This window comes from Sinohyriopsis cumingii, chromosome 4 (genome assembly GCF_028554795.1).
Source record: "Sinohyriopsis cumingii isolate HCF-2022 chromosome 4, ASM2855479v2, whole genome shotgun sequence".
In the NCBI taxonomy this organism is placed as follows: domain Eukaryota; kingdom Metazoa; phylum Mollusca; class Bivalvia; order Unionida; family Unionidae; genus Sinohyriopsis; species Sinohyriopsis cumingii.
Genome location: NC_142964.1, coordinates 35,466,779 through 35,483,365, shown reverse-complemented (window position 1 = coordinate 35,483,365; position 16,587 = coordinate 35,466,779). Strand labels below are relative to the sequence as shown.

General features: G+C 36.0%; 1 protein-coding gene across 1 annotated transcript in view; it reads right to left on the bottom strand.

The window, feature by feature from the left end:
• Nucleotides 1–16,587, bottom strand: part of LOC149800924 (very-long-chain (3R)-3-hydroxyacyl-CoA dehydratase-like) — a 45,862-nt gene that overhangs the window by 19,975 nt on the left and 9,300 nt on the right. Inside the window, exons 2-3 of the mRNA XM_089954986.1 lie at nt 15,902–16,018; nt 4,422–4,595 (exon numbers count right to left, since the gene is read on the bottom strand). Coding sequence (XP_089811112.1) covers nt 4,422–4,595; nt 15,902–16,018 — 291 coding nt within the window. The remainder of the gene's footprint in view (nt 1–4,421; nt 4,596–15,901; nt 16,019–16,587) is intronic.

Sequence of the window (16,587 nt, the reverse complement as noted above, 5' to 3'; positions counted from 1 at the left end):
TGTCATAAAAAATGAGTAAAATTACCATAGTTTTGCGATTCTTTAATTTCCAAAGAAAGATGCAAGAAATAGAAATCTAGCAGTCAAGCTGTGTCAAAAGTAGTTGCATTATGCAGACGTTTCCAAGATTTTATAAATGATCAAATTATCCCAAATTATTCTACATGCTGGGAAAAGGATTTACTTATTATTTAGACAATCATCTGGGGGAAAAAAGAAAGTAAAAAAAGACAGAGAAGAAAATATAAATACCGTATTTTCCGGCGTATAAGTCGATACTTTTTGGCTTGAAAGTTCGGTCTTCGTCTTATACTCCGAATCGACTTATGTATGGATTGTGTCATTGAAATTGCATCGACCTATATATGGATTACAGTATCCGGTATGCTATTGACATTGCTCTATAATTGGCATAATCGAAAACAGGTCACATAGAAGTACAAATTCATGTTAAATTACTATGTCAATAAATTGTCATAAACTAATATGACTGCGTTTATATTTGTAAGTTTTGTCATTATTTATTTTGCATTCTGCATGTTTTTTCTTATTTCTCAAACATAAAATAAAAGAAAACAATTTACCGTACCGGTAAAAACTTCACCGGGCCGCATAGCACACTTACGGTCTATACTCTATAGTGTACTGTACTAATTCAAAGCATATTGTTTGTTCCTAAAAAAAGATATGAAATAACTGGTCCATTAATATTTGATTTTCCAGTATAATGTTGGACACACGTGAGCAATTACCGGCATAGCTTTTTAATTGATCCAATTGATCCTACAAAGGGATGTAATCCATATTAACTCGAGAGTTCTATGATTATTTATAAAATAATGTAGATCATGCATTCTACTGAATCCCCCAAATCATATGTTTCTAATTGTATTTGACAAAGTTTCTCAAATAAATTAGGTTTAAACTAACTTAAAATCAGATATATGGATGGACTACCAGTATTCATAGATCATCAGTGATCCATGATTTTTAGTTTCGCAATTCAGTTTAAAGCAAATTGTAATGTCAACACTTCACCTATATTCATTCTTAACCAGCTGACGATTTGGTGTCTCTCTTTGATTATACCGGTTGTTGATAAATTGGTCTTTGGTTTCCAACAACAATCAAAGCCAGTTGCCGCAATTGTTTAGACCTTGATATTGGCTTTACTACTGATACTAGTTACCATATTGCCGGTACCCCATTGTTCTTTATCATTAATCCGCATCAATTACGCTACCCATTTTTAATATCAATGGGATTAAGTACAACAGGAAATGATGCCCACTCCCTTCTCTAGATGTAAATAATGAATTTAGCCATGGGCATTGTTTTCATTGCTATAGTATGGGCACATTTTAATAAGTTCGGTATATTTTGATCAATCTTTTCATAGCATGCGCAGCCATGTGGCTCTTGTTGCAATGGATATCATAATTAAAACAAATATGGTTTAAACTAAACTAAAATCAGATATATTGTGAGCGCGCGCGTGCTTGTGTGTGTGCGCACGAGAGAGAGAGAGAGAGAGAGAGAGAGAGTGAGAGATGAAAAAAATTGTCCGTGTACAATATCGTTCTTTTATTCAGGGCGGTTTTTATTTGTAGCTTTTGCAAAGAGAAAAAAGACGGTATTTTGAGTTACCTGACGATTGTGATAATCCTCATGTATTACGAGCCTACTATATTCCATTGTCAATAAACATCTCTAAATCAACAATTCATTCTTGTTTTCATTACGATGTACATTGTCACAACAACCACATGGCTATGCAGTGTTATTTACACGGTAATTAAACATGCTTAGCGCTTTGGCTATAACTGAAACCAGACTGAGGGCAAGAATCGACAGAATAGGTCAAATCAGCGAGGCTGCCAGTAGGGAAATGAGGCTTATTTTAGGGAAATGAAAATCTGTCAACATTTTATTGAAGTCATTGTCCATACAAAGTTTGTTATAAGGACAAGAGATCATACCCATTACTTTGTATTCGAACTCGCCGATAAAGATAATAGTGGGGTATAGCATTGAATAGATTAATAATAAAATGTTAATTATATCCAAGTCCAAACAGAACAAACACTTAAAAAATAGTATATATATATATATATATATATATATATATATATATATATATATATATATATATATATATATATATATATACGAATCGATTTAACGGAGTCCGTGACTTTCAAACTTACGATAGAAAATGACAAGTTTGTATAAGTTACGTTCATAAATACAGGTAATAAAATGAACTACAACATGGATGTGCTTTCAATTATAATAAGACAAGCATGGACTGTTTATTCAGCTGTGTCAATTGATAACAAAATATAGCAGTTCAGAAGTAAAAGCACAAGCATGTTAGCATCGGTAATGCAATTTCACGATTGTCGGTAATATGGAATATCATACAATGATACCATCAATATTCATGCAGCCGGAAGTTACTACTGGTAGTATAAAATACAAAGCCAAGTTATTGACCTGGTCTCGTCTTATACTCTGAATCGACTTGTATATGGACGAAGGATGGAAAATTTACAAAATTGGTCAATTCGACTTATACTCCGCATCGACTTATACGCCGGAAAATACGGTACTGAAAATTAAAGTCATGACATATAATAGCATACAGAAATTTAAACTGCAAACATACAGTCTGATATATTTTGAAGAGACAAGATGAGCAAATATAAAACAGAACAGGGCAATATATTATGTTTGGAGATGAGAAGATACACATTATTCTTTCCAATAATTATCATCATTTATGTTCTTTTTCTTTATGATCAATTTGATGACCATACTGACCCTAGATGTAGCTATATTCATTTTAGTTTCTTAAATTTACACAGGATTACTGTTTATTTCCTAACATATCCCAGACACCCTACACTATGACCTCAACATTACCAAGTTCTTTGTTTTAATATTATGCCATATTAATCAGGACCATGTAAAACTTGGACCAGCTTCTGTGTCATACTTCAAAATGTAATTATTCATAAACGATGAACAGAAATCTATAATAACAATGAATATGGGAATTTCAGATATGTAAGGATTGACTATTATGGTCATCATGTTACCAGGGGCAATCAAACCTTGAGTTCTGTTGTTGTTGTTGTTGTTGGGTTTAATGCCATTTTTCAGCACAAGATAGGCTACAGATGGCAGCCAGTATAAATGGTGAAGGAAGAACCGGGCAAAACCCTGGAAAGAACCACCAACCCATGACAAGCTACTGGCAAGCTTTCTCATGTACTCACATTGGCCAAACCCATGATTCGAACCAACCCAGACAGAGGTGAGTTCTGACAAGAAATTTACATCCCACTAGTCTGACTGGGCATGAATCTGGACCAATTTCTAATGAAAGTCAATTATCCACACAAGTAAATTCTACTCTTGGAAATTCAATTTCACCATCTTGCATAAATGGGAAGAGAAAAAAAACTGTTCATATAATATGAAATTATCTTTATTTGGTAAGTACATTCTCACACCATGCTTCCTACTTCCATGTAGAAATGTATCAATAAAATAAATATCATTGTTTGATACATGTGTTCTTTCAATAATTAAGCATCATGTGTTTGAGTATATTCACCGAAACTTTATTTTGAAGTGCATGAAAATGGTTTTCTTTAAAGAATTTCAGTACATCTATAATTAGTACATCTGTAATAACTACAAGAAAAATTCTATTTAAATATGATTGTGGGACCCAGTTATCAAGGCATCATTCTGATTACACTTTGTGTTAAAATGTATAATATTACAGCAATTAAGAACTGATATTCTTGATTTAAAAAATCCTAAATATTATCTGGGAAGTACACATCCTTGATTATTAGCAATACTGAATACTTACCACAGGCATGGGAGTTGGGTACCATGAAAAATTCTGTACATGGTATTTCTATACATACCGCATATGGTATACCATAACTGTATTAGGGACCAACCATTTAAAGTTTGGGATGGTGAGCCTGATATGGGATCTTTTTGAACAAAAATTCCAGCTCTCAGATATGTTGAAAAAATATTCTTGCCCCAATTTACAGCCAAAACCCCATCTTATAATATCTACTATATTACTTGAACAAATATAAACTGCCTTGATATAAAATAAAATATTCCAGTTCTGTGCAACCCTATACCCATTCTCCTCCCCCACCCTTGAAAATTCAATGGTAAATTACTGTAGACAACTTTGCAACGTGTATGTTAATTGATGCTTAGGTTATCATCTAAATAATATAACTCAAGTGGGATGATTCAATTTACACTATAGCTGACATCCTGTACAAGATATTAAAAATTAAAAAACTAAACAGGATTGTATCATTTATGATTACTGGTCAAGCAAATGTTCACAACAAACGTACTTAACCTATCACACTTACTTTTGCTTTCTCATCTTCATTTTCTGAATCATCCTCTACAATAAACTTATCAAAGTCAATTTTTAACCATGGATATTTCATCTGCTTCTGTGTCAACCTTGGCCAGACCTCACCCTCTCCTTGCTTTTTTATCTGTATTTGAAATTCTCGATCTGTCTTCTTGTATTTACCACTCTGAAATGTATGGAGAAGGTGTAAAGAGTGTTACAGACAAAAACAGATTTTGGCTCAATATGTTTAAAAAAATATTATTACTCATTATGTCCACACCTGCTTCTTTGTTAAACTGTACCTTGTTCTGTAAATAGCTTTATCAAAAAAAAGCTGATATTCTTATATACGGAACTGTCAAATAAATATTTTCCAATTTTCTTTCTCTGTTCCTCTATTTTCGCACTTGAAAAAAATATATCCTTATATTTTCACATGTGAAAATACAGAATTTCCCATCATGCCATGAAATGCTTCATTGTGTGTGTATATGGAAGTTATATTTACAAGAAAAATTAACATTTTGGAAGCTAAAGCAATAAACTGAAATTACATCGCCTTTCAGGGATGGAAATTAGTTTTTGCTGAAAACTTAAAACTTACTATTGTATACTTCTCTATAAAATTATGAATGCTAAAAACGCAATGTGCTGCACTGCTCAACTGAACTTGCTTTGTTGTGAGATACATGTGTGATAAACGGTTTATAAAAAAATCAAAAACATAATTATTGCAATTTATTCATCCCAAAGCTCATGACTTTTTAAATCACTGATATCTGTATGATCATCCTAAAGACACAATTGAAACTGAGGTGAACATACAAAAAGGTTGGGTGGGGACGAAGAGTGGTTGAATCGACTAAGCTGATGAGTGTGTGCCCTATACGGCATCAAGTGAACTGAGGTGTCTAGTTCATATTGAAAGAAAAACTGTACCCAGCAATGAAGCAGTTTAGGTAGATACAAGTTCTTCTTATTTTCTGGATTTCCCCAAATAACAGAACTTCCTTGATAACAACAGGCCTTGTCTCATGACCTAAAGATATATATGATACAAGCCTTCCATCAATGAATAAAATGTCAGAATATTTGAGAATCCCTGGCAATCTATTGATGATCAATATAAATAATAAAAGATACCAAGAATATCTGAGAAAAAAGAAATAAAAATGTAAATGTGTGTGTCTGTATAGAAATTTGTATTTCCTTTTTCTCTCAGATACTCTAACATTTTTATTACAGTGATAGAATTTCAAAGGCCTTCGTTACACACACTATGCATCAAGCCATACAGTATACCATACCAAGTGTACAAAACATACAAGACAAGAAAATGTAATAATTAGTGAGGTTAATTTGGAATTCATGGATTTACAAGTGTTAATTAACAGGTATAAATAATGGAATTCATGGATTTATTACTGTCAGTTAACAGGCATACCTAATGGAATTCATGGATTTATAACTGTCAATTAACAGGCATACCTAATAGAGTTCATGGATTTGTAAATGTCAGTTAACAGGCATACCAAATGGAGTTCCTAGATTTATAAATGTCAATTAACAGGCATACCTACTGTGCCAGTACATTTGGTATATCTGCTTCTGTGCCTCATCCCCCCACCCCACCTTTCAGCATCAATATTCCCCAAGCTTGAAACACAAACTCATTTAGACAGTTTGTATGATTATCATGTATACCACTTGAGGCAAGCACTGACCAATTGATACATCATTTGATGCCAGTAATGACCTAATAGGTTTCATCCATTTGACACGTTTATAAACTACTGTTGACCTACAAAAGCCATGCCTGGGTACACATTCAGTTATAAGAATGATCAAGTTATAACAATGTAAAATAATGCCATCACATGATTAATTCCAATAAAATGCATTTTCTTGTCTTGTACTTGGCTCTTATTTATAATAATCACAAACTGTACTGCATTCCACACAAAAATATGCATCATACATTTTTACATGTTTCTGTCCAGCGGCTGTCCAATCAGTGCCAATCAAGCATGCTTTGTTCTGTTGGTCATTCATCTGTAACCCAGCATAACTTCATGGTTTAAGAGCACTTTGAAATCACCAAAAAGGGTCCTTACACATTTGTACACACTTTTAAAATTGTAAAGTGTCATCCATGTAATTTCCTGAAGGCTTGAGAGTCGTAAACCTCGCTCACAGCTGTATCAGGTGCATATTTAGATGGATGTAAAATAGTTTTTGAACACCTCTATGTTATGCTTTTATCATCAAAATCTTATGTTAATTAAAATCAATAGGGCAGAAGCAGATCTTGTTCAATTTTATTATGCTTGTGGTGCTAATTACAGTTGTACTTATTGCCTGAATATTACACAAGGGAAGTAATTCGGACATTGGCAGTTGCAATGAATTTGCTCCAGTGATGTAAAAAAGTACTCTTTTAAAAGTGCTCGCCATGCCTACAAACAATTTTTTCTGTATACAGCAGAATGGTTTACCAGTCTGTAAATAGCAGACTGGTGTACCAGTCTGAAAATAGCAGAATGGTGTACCAGTCAGGTGCAATGAAAATCAAATATATGCTGACAATATTGACTGTCTTTTGAACACCAATGCAAAAGAAAGTTAGGTTATAATGGCAGAATAGTATAACCATTCCTTGTGAAATAGAAATGTATACATCGTTTCCCCTTTCTGCTTTCTGTGCATGCATAGTGGGGAGATTGAGGGTGATTGGTGGAACTGTATGAAGCAGAAGGTCTACAGTAAAATATGTGCTCACAAATAAAACAAAATTAAAATGCTTACAAAAGATTGATATTATTTGCTCCATGGACATCCTTCTTCAGACATCAGGCACTTAATAGGGTCAGCGAAATATATTGTTAGCAGCTAAACATAATTACAACACTTCACGAGGAACTGTTCTATACATTTACATAAATGTTTCTTTTTGGGGGGGGTCCAATTCAAACTTTAAAAAATGTAAAAAGGTTAAAAATCATGATAAAGAACATCATGTTTAGAGGTAGGTAGTGGTTTCCCTTATAAATTTATATGTCTAATGTATGATGCAAATAGCAGGCAGACCTCACAATACTTTGATATATATTTATGTGATAATAGAAAACAATTTACTGCTTTTGCCCATGGGATGTCATTGTTTTAATGCACACTGATGTACATTATAAGGTGTCAAGCAATTCTAAGACACAATATTTAGAGCAATAGAAAAAACAAGTAATTAGCTGTGTAAAGAGATCATGTGGGTCACTCACTCAGTGTGTTACCAAGTGATTGTTGAAGTTAGATTGTTCTCTCTCTCTCTCACACATTGTAGTTAGCTAACTAAAGCAGTCATAACTGCTTTAGCAAAGTGCACAAGACACTTTAAGGAAAGGACAAATTATAAATGCTTTGGCAAAGTATGCCTGACGCTCTGTATCCTGGATACTGATGCAAGTATGGTAATGCAATTTCATGAATGTGTTCATATTTATCACTTATGTTATTGTTGTTGTTGTGGTGGTGGTGGTGGTGACTTTAATAACATTTTTCAGCACACAGTAGGCTATACATGTCAGTATAAATCGTGGAGGAAGAACATGGGAAAATGTTGGTAAGCTATTGGCATGCATTCCCACATATCCACACTAGCCAAGGTCAAGATTTAAACCCAAAAGGACAGAGGTGAAATGGCAGTCGTTGATAATGGGAGTACTTTAGACCACTCAGCATCCCTGAGCCCTATTGGTTATGTTAACACAAGTAAAAATTAAATTGAGATTGTAATGACCTTTATTTCTTCCAAAACTAATGATGCTAAGTCTTTGGATTATGTACTATATACAGGCAAAACACCAACAGGATTTCCTGTTTGTTCATTCATTGCACATATCTTTAAATTTGCATCCAATTATAAGCATGAAAGTTGGAAAAATCTTTAATATGGTTTATAATATTTGTTCCATGCCAAATTTCACTCATATCTCCAATTCTATTCTTGTATTACAGACACAAATTAGAACTGTCAGTAATTTACAAATAACATTTCATGTCCAATTTTGGTGACATTTCCAGTAAATACTGAGCATTTGTTTTTCACAAGAATTTAATGCCAACAGAAAAATGTCATTTGTTACATACATCACAGTGCTAATTAGTGTGCAGAGTGATCTATATAAAGGAGAGCACTCCATCAGTTATGTGTTTAAAAAAGTCATCAAACTCCTGACCATTTTCTTGAAACTTAGCAAAATCACTGAATTATACAATATTCCAGGAGATTCTCTATTATGATAAGAGGGAAGAAAAAAAACAATCTGCAACATGTTTTTGCTACTGGCAGCATCGTTTAACAATTTACTGTTACAACCTAATAGGTAATCCTGGGGTTTGGCAATACAATGGAAATATGAAACTTGTGTCAGTTTCTATCATGACTTTTATTTTCAGCTAAATAAAAAAAGACATGCAAATGAATTGCTTTTTTTTGCTTATTAATGAAGTCCAATTTACAAACACAATCAAGTTTTATTTTTGGACTATGAGAGATTTATGAACAATCAGCTTCATCAGGAATGAATAAGAAAGCATTAGACATATCTCACAGTAAATGAATCAATGCCATAACAAGAATAAATTAGGCATATCTCACAGTAAATGAATCAATGCCAAAACAAGAATACATTAGGCATATCTCAAAGCAAATGAATCAATGCCAAAATGTGAATACATTAGGCATATCTCACAGTAAATGAATCAATGCCAAAACAAGAATACATTAGGCCTATCTCACAGTAAATGAATCAAAGCCAAAACAAGAATACATTAGGCATATCTCAAAGTAAATGAATCAATGCCAAAACAAGAATACATTAGGCATATCTCAAAGTAAATGAATCAATGCCAAAACGTGAATACATTAGGCATATCTCACAGTAAATGAATCTGCCAAAACATGAATACATTAGGCATATCTCACAGTAAATGAATCTGCCAAAACATGAATACGTTAGGCATATCTCACAGTAAATGAATCAATGCCAAAATAAGAATACACTAGGCATATCTCACAGTAAATGAATCAAAGCCAAAACAAGAATACATTAGGCATATCTCAAAGCAAATGAATCAATGCCAAAACAAGAATACATTAGGCATATCTCAAAGTAAATGAATCAATGCCAAAACGTGAATACATTAGGCATATCTCACAGTAAACGAATCTGCCAAAACAAGAATACATTAGGCATATCTCAAAGTAAATGAATCAATGCCAAAACATGAATACATTAGGCATATCTCACAGTAAATGAATTAATGTCAAAACATGAATACATTATCCATATCTCACAGAAGCCATAAAGCAGACCACCCTTCGATCAAACATAAGAATTAACATCGCAACATGGAACGTGAGGACAATGTATGAGGCAGGAAAAACAGCAAGGTAGCAGCAGAGATGAGGAAATACAACCTATCCCTACTGGGCATTAGCGAGACAAAATGGATTAAATGTGGACAAAGAAGACTGATGACAGGGGAGATGCTACTGTATTCAGGACATGAGGAAGATGACGTGCTTTACACACGGGGTGGGGCTCATGCTGTCGAAGCAAACATATAATGCACTGATAGGATGGCAACCGCACAGGCCCAGAATCCTCACGGCAACGTTGAGGACCAAGTTGGAGAAAATAAAGATGAACATCATACAGTGCTATGCTCCAACAAATTACGGCAAAGAAAAAGATAAGGACCAGTTTTACAACAGACTACAAAACATAGTAGAGAACTTTACAGACAAAGACATCAACATCCTCATGGGTGACTTCAATGCCAAAGTTGGGTCAGACAACACAGGTACGAACAAGCCATGGGGATCCACGGCCTGGGCGAAATGAACTAAAATGGAGCGAGATTTGCAGACCTTTGTGCACTGAACAACCTGGTCATTGGGGGTATCATCTTTCGCCACAAGAGAATCCACAAGAACACCTGGATATCACCAGACCATGTGATAGAAAATCAGACTGACCACATCTGCATAGCCAAGAAGTTCAGAAGATCCCTGCAAATATGAGGGTGAAGAGGAGCAGGAGCAGATGTGGCAAGGCTGAAACTTAAGCTGAAGAATAACTGGATGGGCACAAAGGAGAAGAAAACAAAGTATAACATCAGCATGTTGAAAGATGCAAAAACTAAAGAAGAATACAGACTGATGCTTAGCAACAAGTACAAGTGCTACACTACAAGAGCTTCTTGAAGATGAGGAAGACAATGCAAACAACAGATATCAGAATGTCAAGGAGGCAGTAAAATCAACATGCCAAGATGTACTAGACCCCAGGAAGCACCAGCAAAAAGAATGGATTTAAACCTAAACATTGTGCAAAATCCATGAGCAGAAACAGAAGAAAGCAGCAGTAAATAGCAGTAGGAAAAGAACTACAAAAGTAAAGGTATAAAAAGAGTACACTGATGCCCACAGAGAAGTGAAAAGAAGCATCAAGAGAAACTACATTGAAGGATTGGCAGCAGAGGCAGAAGAAGCAGCCAGAAGTGGAAACATAAAGCTGTACAACATCACCAAGAAGCTGTCCAGCAAGCACAGCAAAACAGAGACCCATAAAGGACAAGCAGGGAAAGACCATAGCAAGTACAGAACACTAAATGAATAGATGGGCAGAACATTTTGAAGAACTGTTGAACAGGCCAGCACCACTAAATCGTCCAGAAATCCACCCAGCAAATGCAGATCTCATAAGCTATGATAATCCCACCAGAGATGAGATCAGGAAAGCCATCACCCAGCTTAAGAATGGCAAGGCAGCTGGACCTGATGACATCCCAGCATAATACCTCAGAGCAGAACTAGATGCTTCAGTGGAAATGCTATACCCCATCTTTGAGAAGATCTGGGAGGAAGAAGAAATACCAACTGAATGGAAGGGGGGATACCTCATCAAGATGTCAAAGAAAGGTGACCTCAGCAATTGCTCCAACTACAGAGGAATCACACTCTTGTCAGTACCAGGGAAAGTCTTCAACCGCGTCCTCTTGAGAGGATGAAGGGGGCTGTTGACCCACAGTTACAAGAAAAGCAAATGGGCTTCCTGCAGAACAGATCATGTACGGGCCAAATAGCTACTCTTTGCATCATAGCTGAGTAATCATTGGGTGGAATTTTTTGCTCTACATCAACTTTGTTGATTATGAGAAGGCATTCGATAGTGTGGACCAAGAGACACGCTGAAAACTTCTTTGACGCTACGGTATCCCAACCAAGCTGGTGAACCTGATCAAGAATGTTTATAACGGAATGTCCTGCAGAGTCATTCATGCAGGACAGCAGACAGACAGCTTCTTAGTGCAAACTGGCATGAGGCAAGGCTGCTTGCAGTCACCGTTTCTTTTCCTTCTTGCCATTTACTGGATTATGAAGACTTCCACCAATGGGCAGAGACATGGGATCCAGTGGATATTGAGGAGTCAACTTGAGGACCTGGACTTTGCCAATGACCTAGCACTCTTGTCCCATAGTCATCAGCAACTGCAGGACAAGACCAACGTACCGGCAGCCACATCAGCACAGGTTGGCCTCAACATCCACAAAGACAAGACCAAGATCCTTAAGATCAATTATGTCAGTAACAACCCAGTCACACTGCACGGAAGCCCCCTGGAAGAGGTGGAGTCCTTCACGTACCTGAGCAGCATTATCAAAAATCAGGGTGGCACAGATGCAGACATCAAGGCAAGGTTCAGAGCAGCATTATCAAAAATCAGGGTGGCACAGATGCAGACATCAAGGCAAGGTTCAGAAAGGCGAGAGCAGCTTTCATGCAACTCAAGAACATCTGAAGCTCAAAAATATTTCTTGACAAGCAAGATCAGACTGTTCAACTCCAAAGTGAAGTCAGTCCTACTGTATGAAGCATAGACCTTGAGAACCACCTAGTCGACCGTAGAGAGTTCAGACCTTCAACAACAACTGCCTAAGAAGAATGCTAGAGATCCACTGGCCAGACACCATCTGCAACACCAACCTGTGGCAGAGAACCTCCCAGCTTCTGGTAGAGGATGAGATCAAGAAGAGAATGTGAGGTCAGATAGGAAACACCCTACGTAAGCTGCCAACCAACATTACCAGACAGGCATTGATATGGAACCCTCAATGCAAGTGGAGAAGGGGCCGACCAAGAAACACCTTAGTATTTGGTTAGTTCCTCATAAGCAGAGCAAATAATCCACTGGGTTCAAAATAAGCCAATGCAAAAATTCTTATTCAGTTAGTTCCTCATAAACAGAGCAAATAACCTATTAAGTTCAAAATGAGAGAGCCAGTGCAAGAACTGGTATATGGTTAGTTCCTTATAAGCAGAACGAATAACCCATTAGATTAAAAATGACGGAGCCAGTGCAAAAATATTACCCCATCTTTCATTGATATGAACAGAAAGATCTTCCTCTTCTGATCAGCTCAGTTCACTTAGGTCTCACTTCTGAGTCCTTACTGGATCCTGGTCCAAGGAAATTAGAGACTTCAAATCAAAGTAATTCCCTATCAACAGAAGCCTGTTCTTAGCAATGACAGCTATGTCAATCATAATTGCACTTAAATCATTATAGCAAAAGTGCCTGATAGCTCAGATCATCTGACAAGACATGAATCTCACTAATGGAAGCAAGCCTGTATAATGCAGGCAAGTCGAACAAGTTCTGAACAGTGGCCCAAAATGTTGCTTTATTCTACCACACCAGAGCTCATGGAAAGCAAATCTTTAAATAACTTACGTTTCTCCGAGAATACTTACGCAATCAAATTACGTTAGGAATATTAGCCTGCTACCTCACAAATCCAGCCTACTAAAAGATTAAAATCATCTTTCTCTGTCTAGCTCATATAAGCATAGGACAATAACTCTTACCCATTACCTCCCCTTCCCACTTCCAGGTGTCACTAGTATATTTAGCTGAGTGATAAACTAATGAGGATGCTCACATGGCAGGGTGGTTGGGAGTGTTTTTTAATGTGATGTTGTTGGGCAAATATTTCTGAAGAAACAAAATTTACTGAAAAATTTGCTTTCTCCTTCAAATACATTCCCCAATCACATGTTAGGATGTTAGGAGGTAACAGGAGGAAAGAATGCTGAGCACTGGACCTCTGCCTTAGGTATCCTTCTAGGGAATGATGGCTGGATTCCCCATACAAATGATAACCCATTCTCCGAATTACAAAAACAACACAGCTTAGAATCACATGATCAGTGACCCCTACATATGGTTAAGAATTACTGAAATCTTCTTACCTACAAAATTTCACTGGCAAATCCTGCGAAGCTGATAGGCTGTGTTGATTATCTGAAATGGGTCTGGGCTGCTGCCACTGGACCTACCAGATTCAATTTTTGCCTCTATGATGCTAAATATTTGGGACAAAAACTTGAAAAGGTTGACTCTAAATGCCAACCAAACAGCTTCTACTATAACTTGGATTGAAACGTTACTCACAAATATTGTTCTAAACCCATGAACAGTAATCTTCATGAAGCGACTTGGATATTGCGATAACCCAATTCAGCCATGAACCAAAGGCTTGAGGGGTGATATCCTGTTTCCTGGCCTTCAACAGGAAGAAAGAGGTGTTTGCACATGCCACTGTTCGACTCCAGGGTTTGTGTTTTGAAAAGTGTGATCACTCTCCCACACCATCATGCTCCAAAAATTGTTTCCATCACTCTCCCCAATCCTACTGTTCAAAACAAGGATTTTCAGATGATTTCTGAGTGAATTTCTCAATTTGTGTCCCAGATTTCATGGCAGTTGCCTTTCACAAATACTGCTATGTTTACAGGTTTCTGCCATTTTGATATGACCCCATGTACCTTAAACAATGATGTGCCGTAAACGATGTCATAAATATTGTAGGAAACTGAATAACTCTCAACACCACCAAGAGAGCTGTAAACAGCTGTAAACCCTGTAAACAGCTCTCCTGCATTTTGCAAAACACATGCCTGTTGTCTCAAATAGTGCTTGAGTGCATGGCCGCTGTACTCAAACTATCTAATAGAGTGAGCGAATAATGACAGAAGGTAACCTATTTTTGGCTAAGAAGCCTGGTTGTGTCAATAGGAACACTGAACCATCCGATCTGAACTGAAAACAGCTTCGGTCAATCAAAAGGGCATGTGGCTCATACATCCTGCACGCTGAAGCTCAAGCTGTCCCAATTGTACGATAGTAACTTTAGTGAAGTGTGGGCTGAAGGCTTGAATTGAGCCATGTTACAACCTCAGGACAGATTCTATTTTGATAAATTGAAACCTCACTTGTTCAAGTAGACACAAACTATAGTGTCTAAACATTTAACACCTACCTGTCCCATAGCACTGCACATCCAGATGCATTTCATCTAATTCTAGAAGACAATGCCACTAATAAGTTAATGAAAATCCACGTTGTACTAGCCAATTAAGAACTCACATCTTTAAAACTTCACCTGCACAGTCAGACAAAAGCTACATAATGCCTACATCTCCCTTTCACAAAGCCCTAAAAAAAACAAATACACTTCATCAAATTTAGGACACAATGATACTAACGAAGACACTGAGATTTCTTTTAAACACAATTCAAGTCATATTGTCATGGAAAATTATCTTCTAAGTGACTTGCAATAATAAGATTTTCAAGCTGGCTGCCATTGTAGCCATATTGGACATCAGACAGGTACCATTGGTATTAAGACAACCAGAACTTATAAAAAGTCTTGCTTAAACCACATGTTAATATGACCATTCATTCAGGAATAACAGCAATAAGATTTTCTATATGACTGCCATGGTGGCTACACCTGAAGCCTAACTTGTACCATTTTCATTTAGCACCAACAAGACATCATAAGAAATCTTTTAGTGAAAACTCCATATTGATATGACCATTCTATCAGGAGGAGTAGTGATAACAAGATTTTCTAGATGGCTACTGTAGCAGCCATATTTGATGTGCCAGCAGCACCATTTTCATCTAGGACCATCTAGACGAAGGGATGAATATGTTAAGTCTCAGGCAACAATAACAATGATTAGAAACTTGTGCTAACGGACAGACGGATGTTAAGCAACAGACAATAAATGATGGATGACAAAAAACAAACCATCCCATATACTCTTCTGGTCTATGACCAGCAGAGCTATAAAAAACAAAAACATGATGGAACAAAAAACAATTACTACAACTTAGTGGGCCAGGTAGGTAAGACACAATATGAAAATAAAAACAACACAAAACACTAAGACAATACAGAAACAATATGAAAATAAAAACAACACAAAACACTATGACACATACATAGCATCGACAGAAGGCAAAAAGATATAGTTTTAATAATATATCAAATATATCAAAAGCTGCAATTATAATGAAAGAAACTAACTAGTAGAGGGTTATAAAATGTAACCATTGTGCTAGCATCACACATACATTTGCCTCAACTGGGAGGTAAAAGTCCAAGTTAAATTCATATCTGTTGCGACCCTTCTGACCGACTCCATAGGCTTCAAACTTAATGCTGTCCTCTGTGACATCTAATGACTCGTCCTGAAATGAAGTTTTGAAAACAGCAGTGTAAACATACACACACACAGATATATATAAATATATATATATATATATATATATATATATATATATATATATATATATATATATATATATATATATATATATATATATATAAGTTTGCTCATTATTGTCATATGTAAGAGTCAATCTTTGCTATAAAAAAACAAAGTTTTCTCTTTTCTCCTATCAATTATTTCTATTTGTAAATGAATGTTTCTAAAAAAACAAGTTATTTCTATGTGGGGCAATACTGTTGTGAACACATTCATTGGAATCACAGATGCAAAAAATATACAGATCAGTGGGAATGATGGAACTTGCTGCAAAAATAAAATGAATCAACAATGAGAATTTAGCACTGAATCAATACATCATAGGTCTATTTTTGAACCCATATTATAGGTTCAACAACAGTAACAATGCAAATGTTTACAAACACAAATCCATCAAAGTTCCGCTATACAGTTGTCATGTACTTATCTGAAGGCCAAAATAAGGATAAGTTGTTTTCATTTGTAACATACAAAGTGCAGAGTGTGATGTGA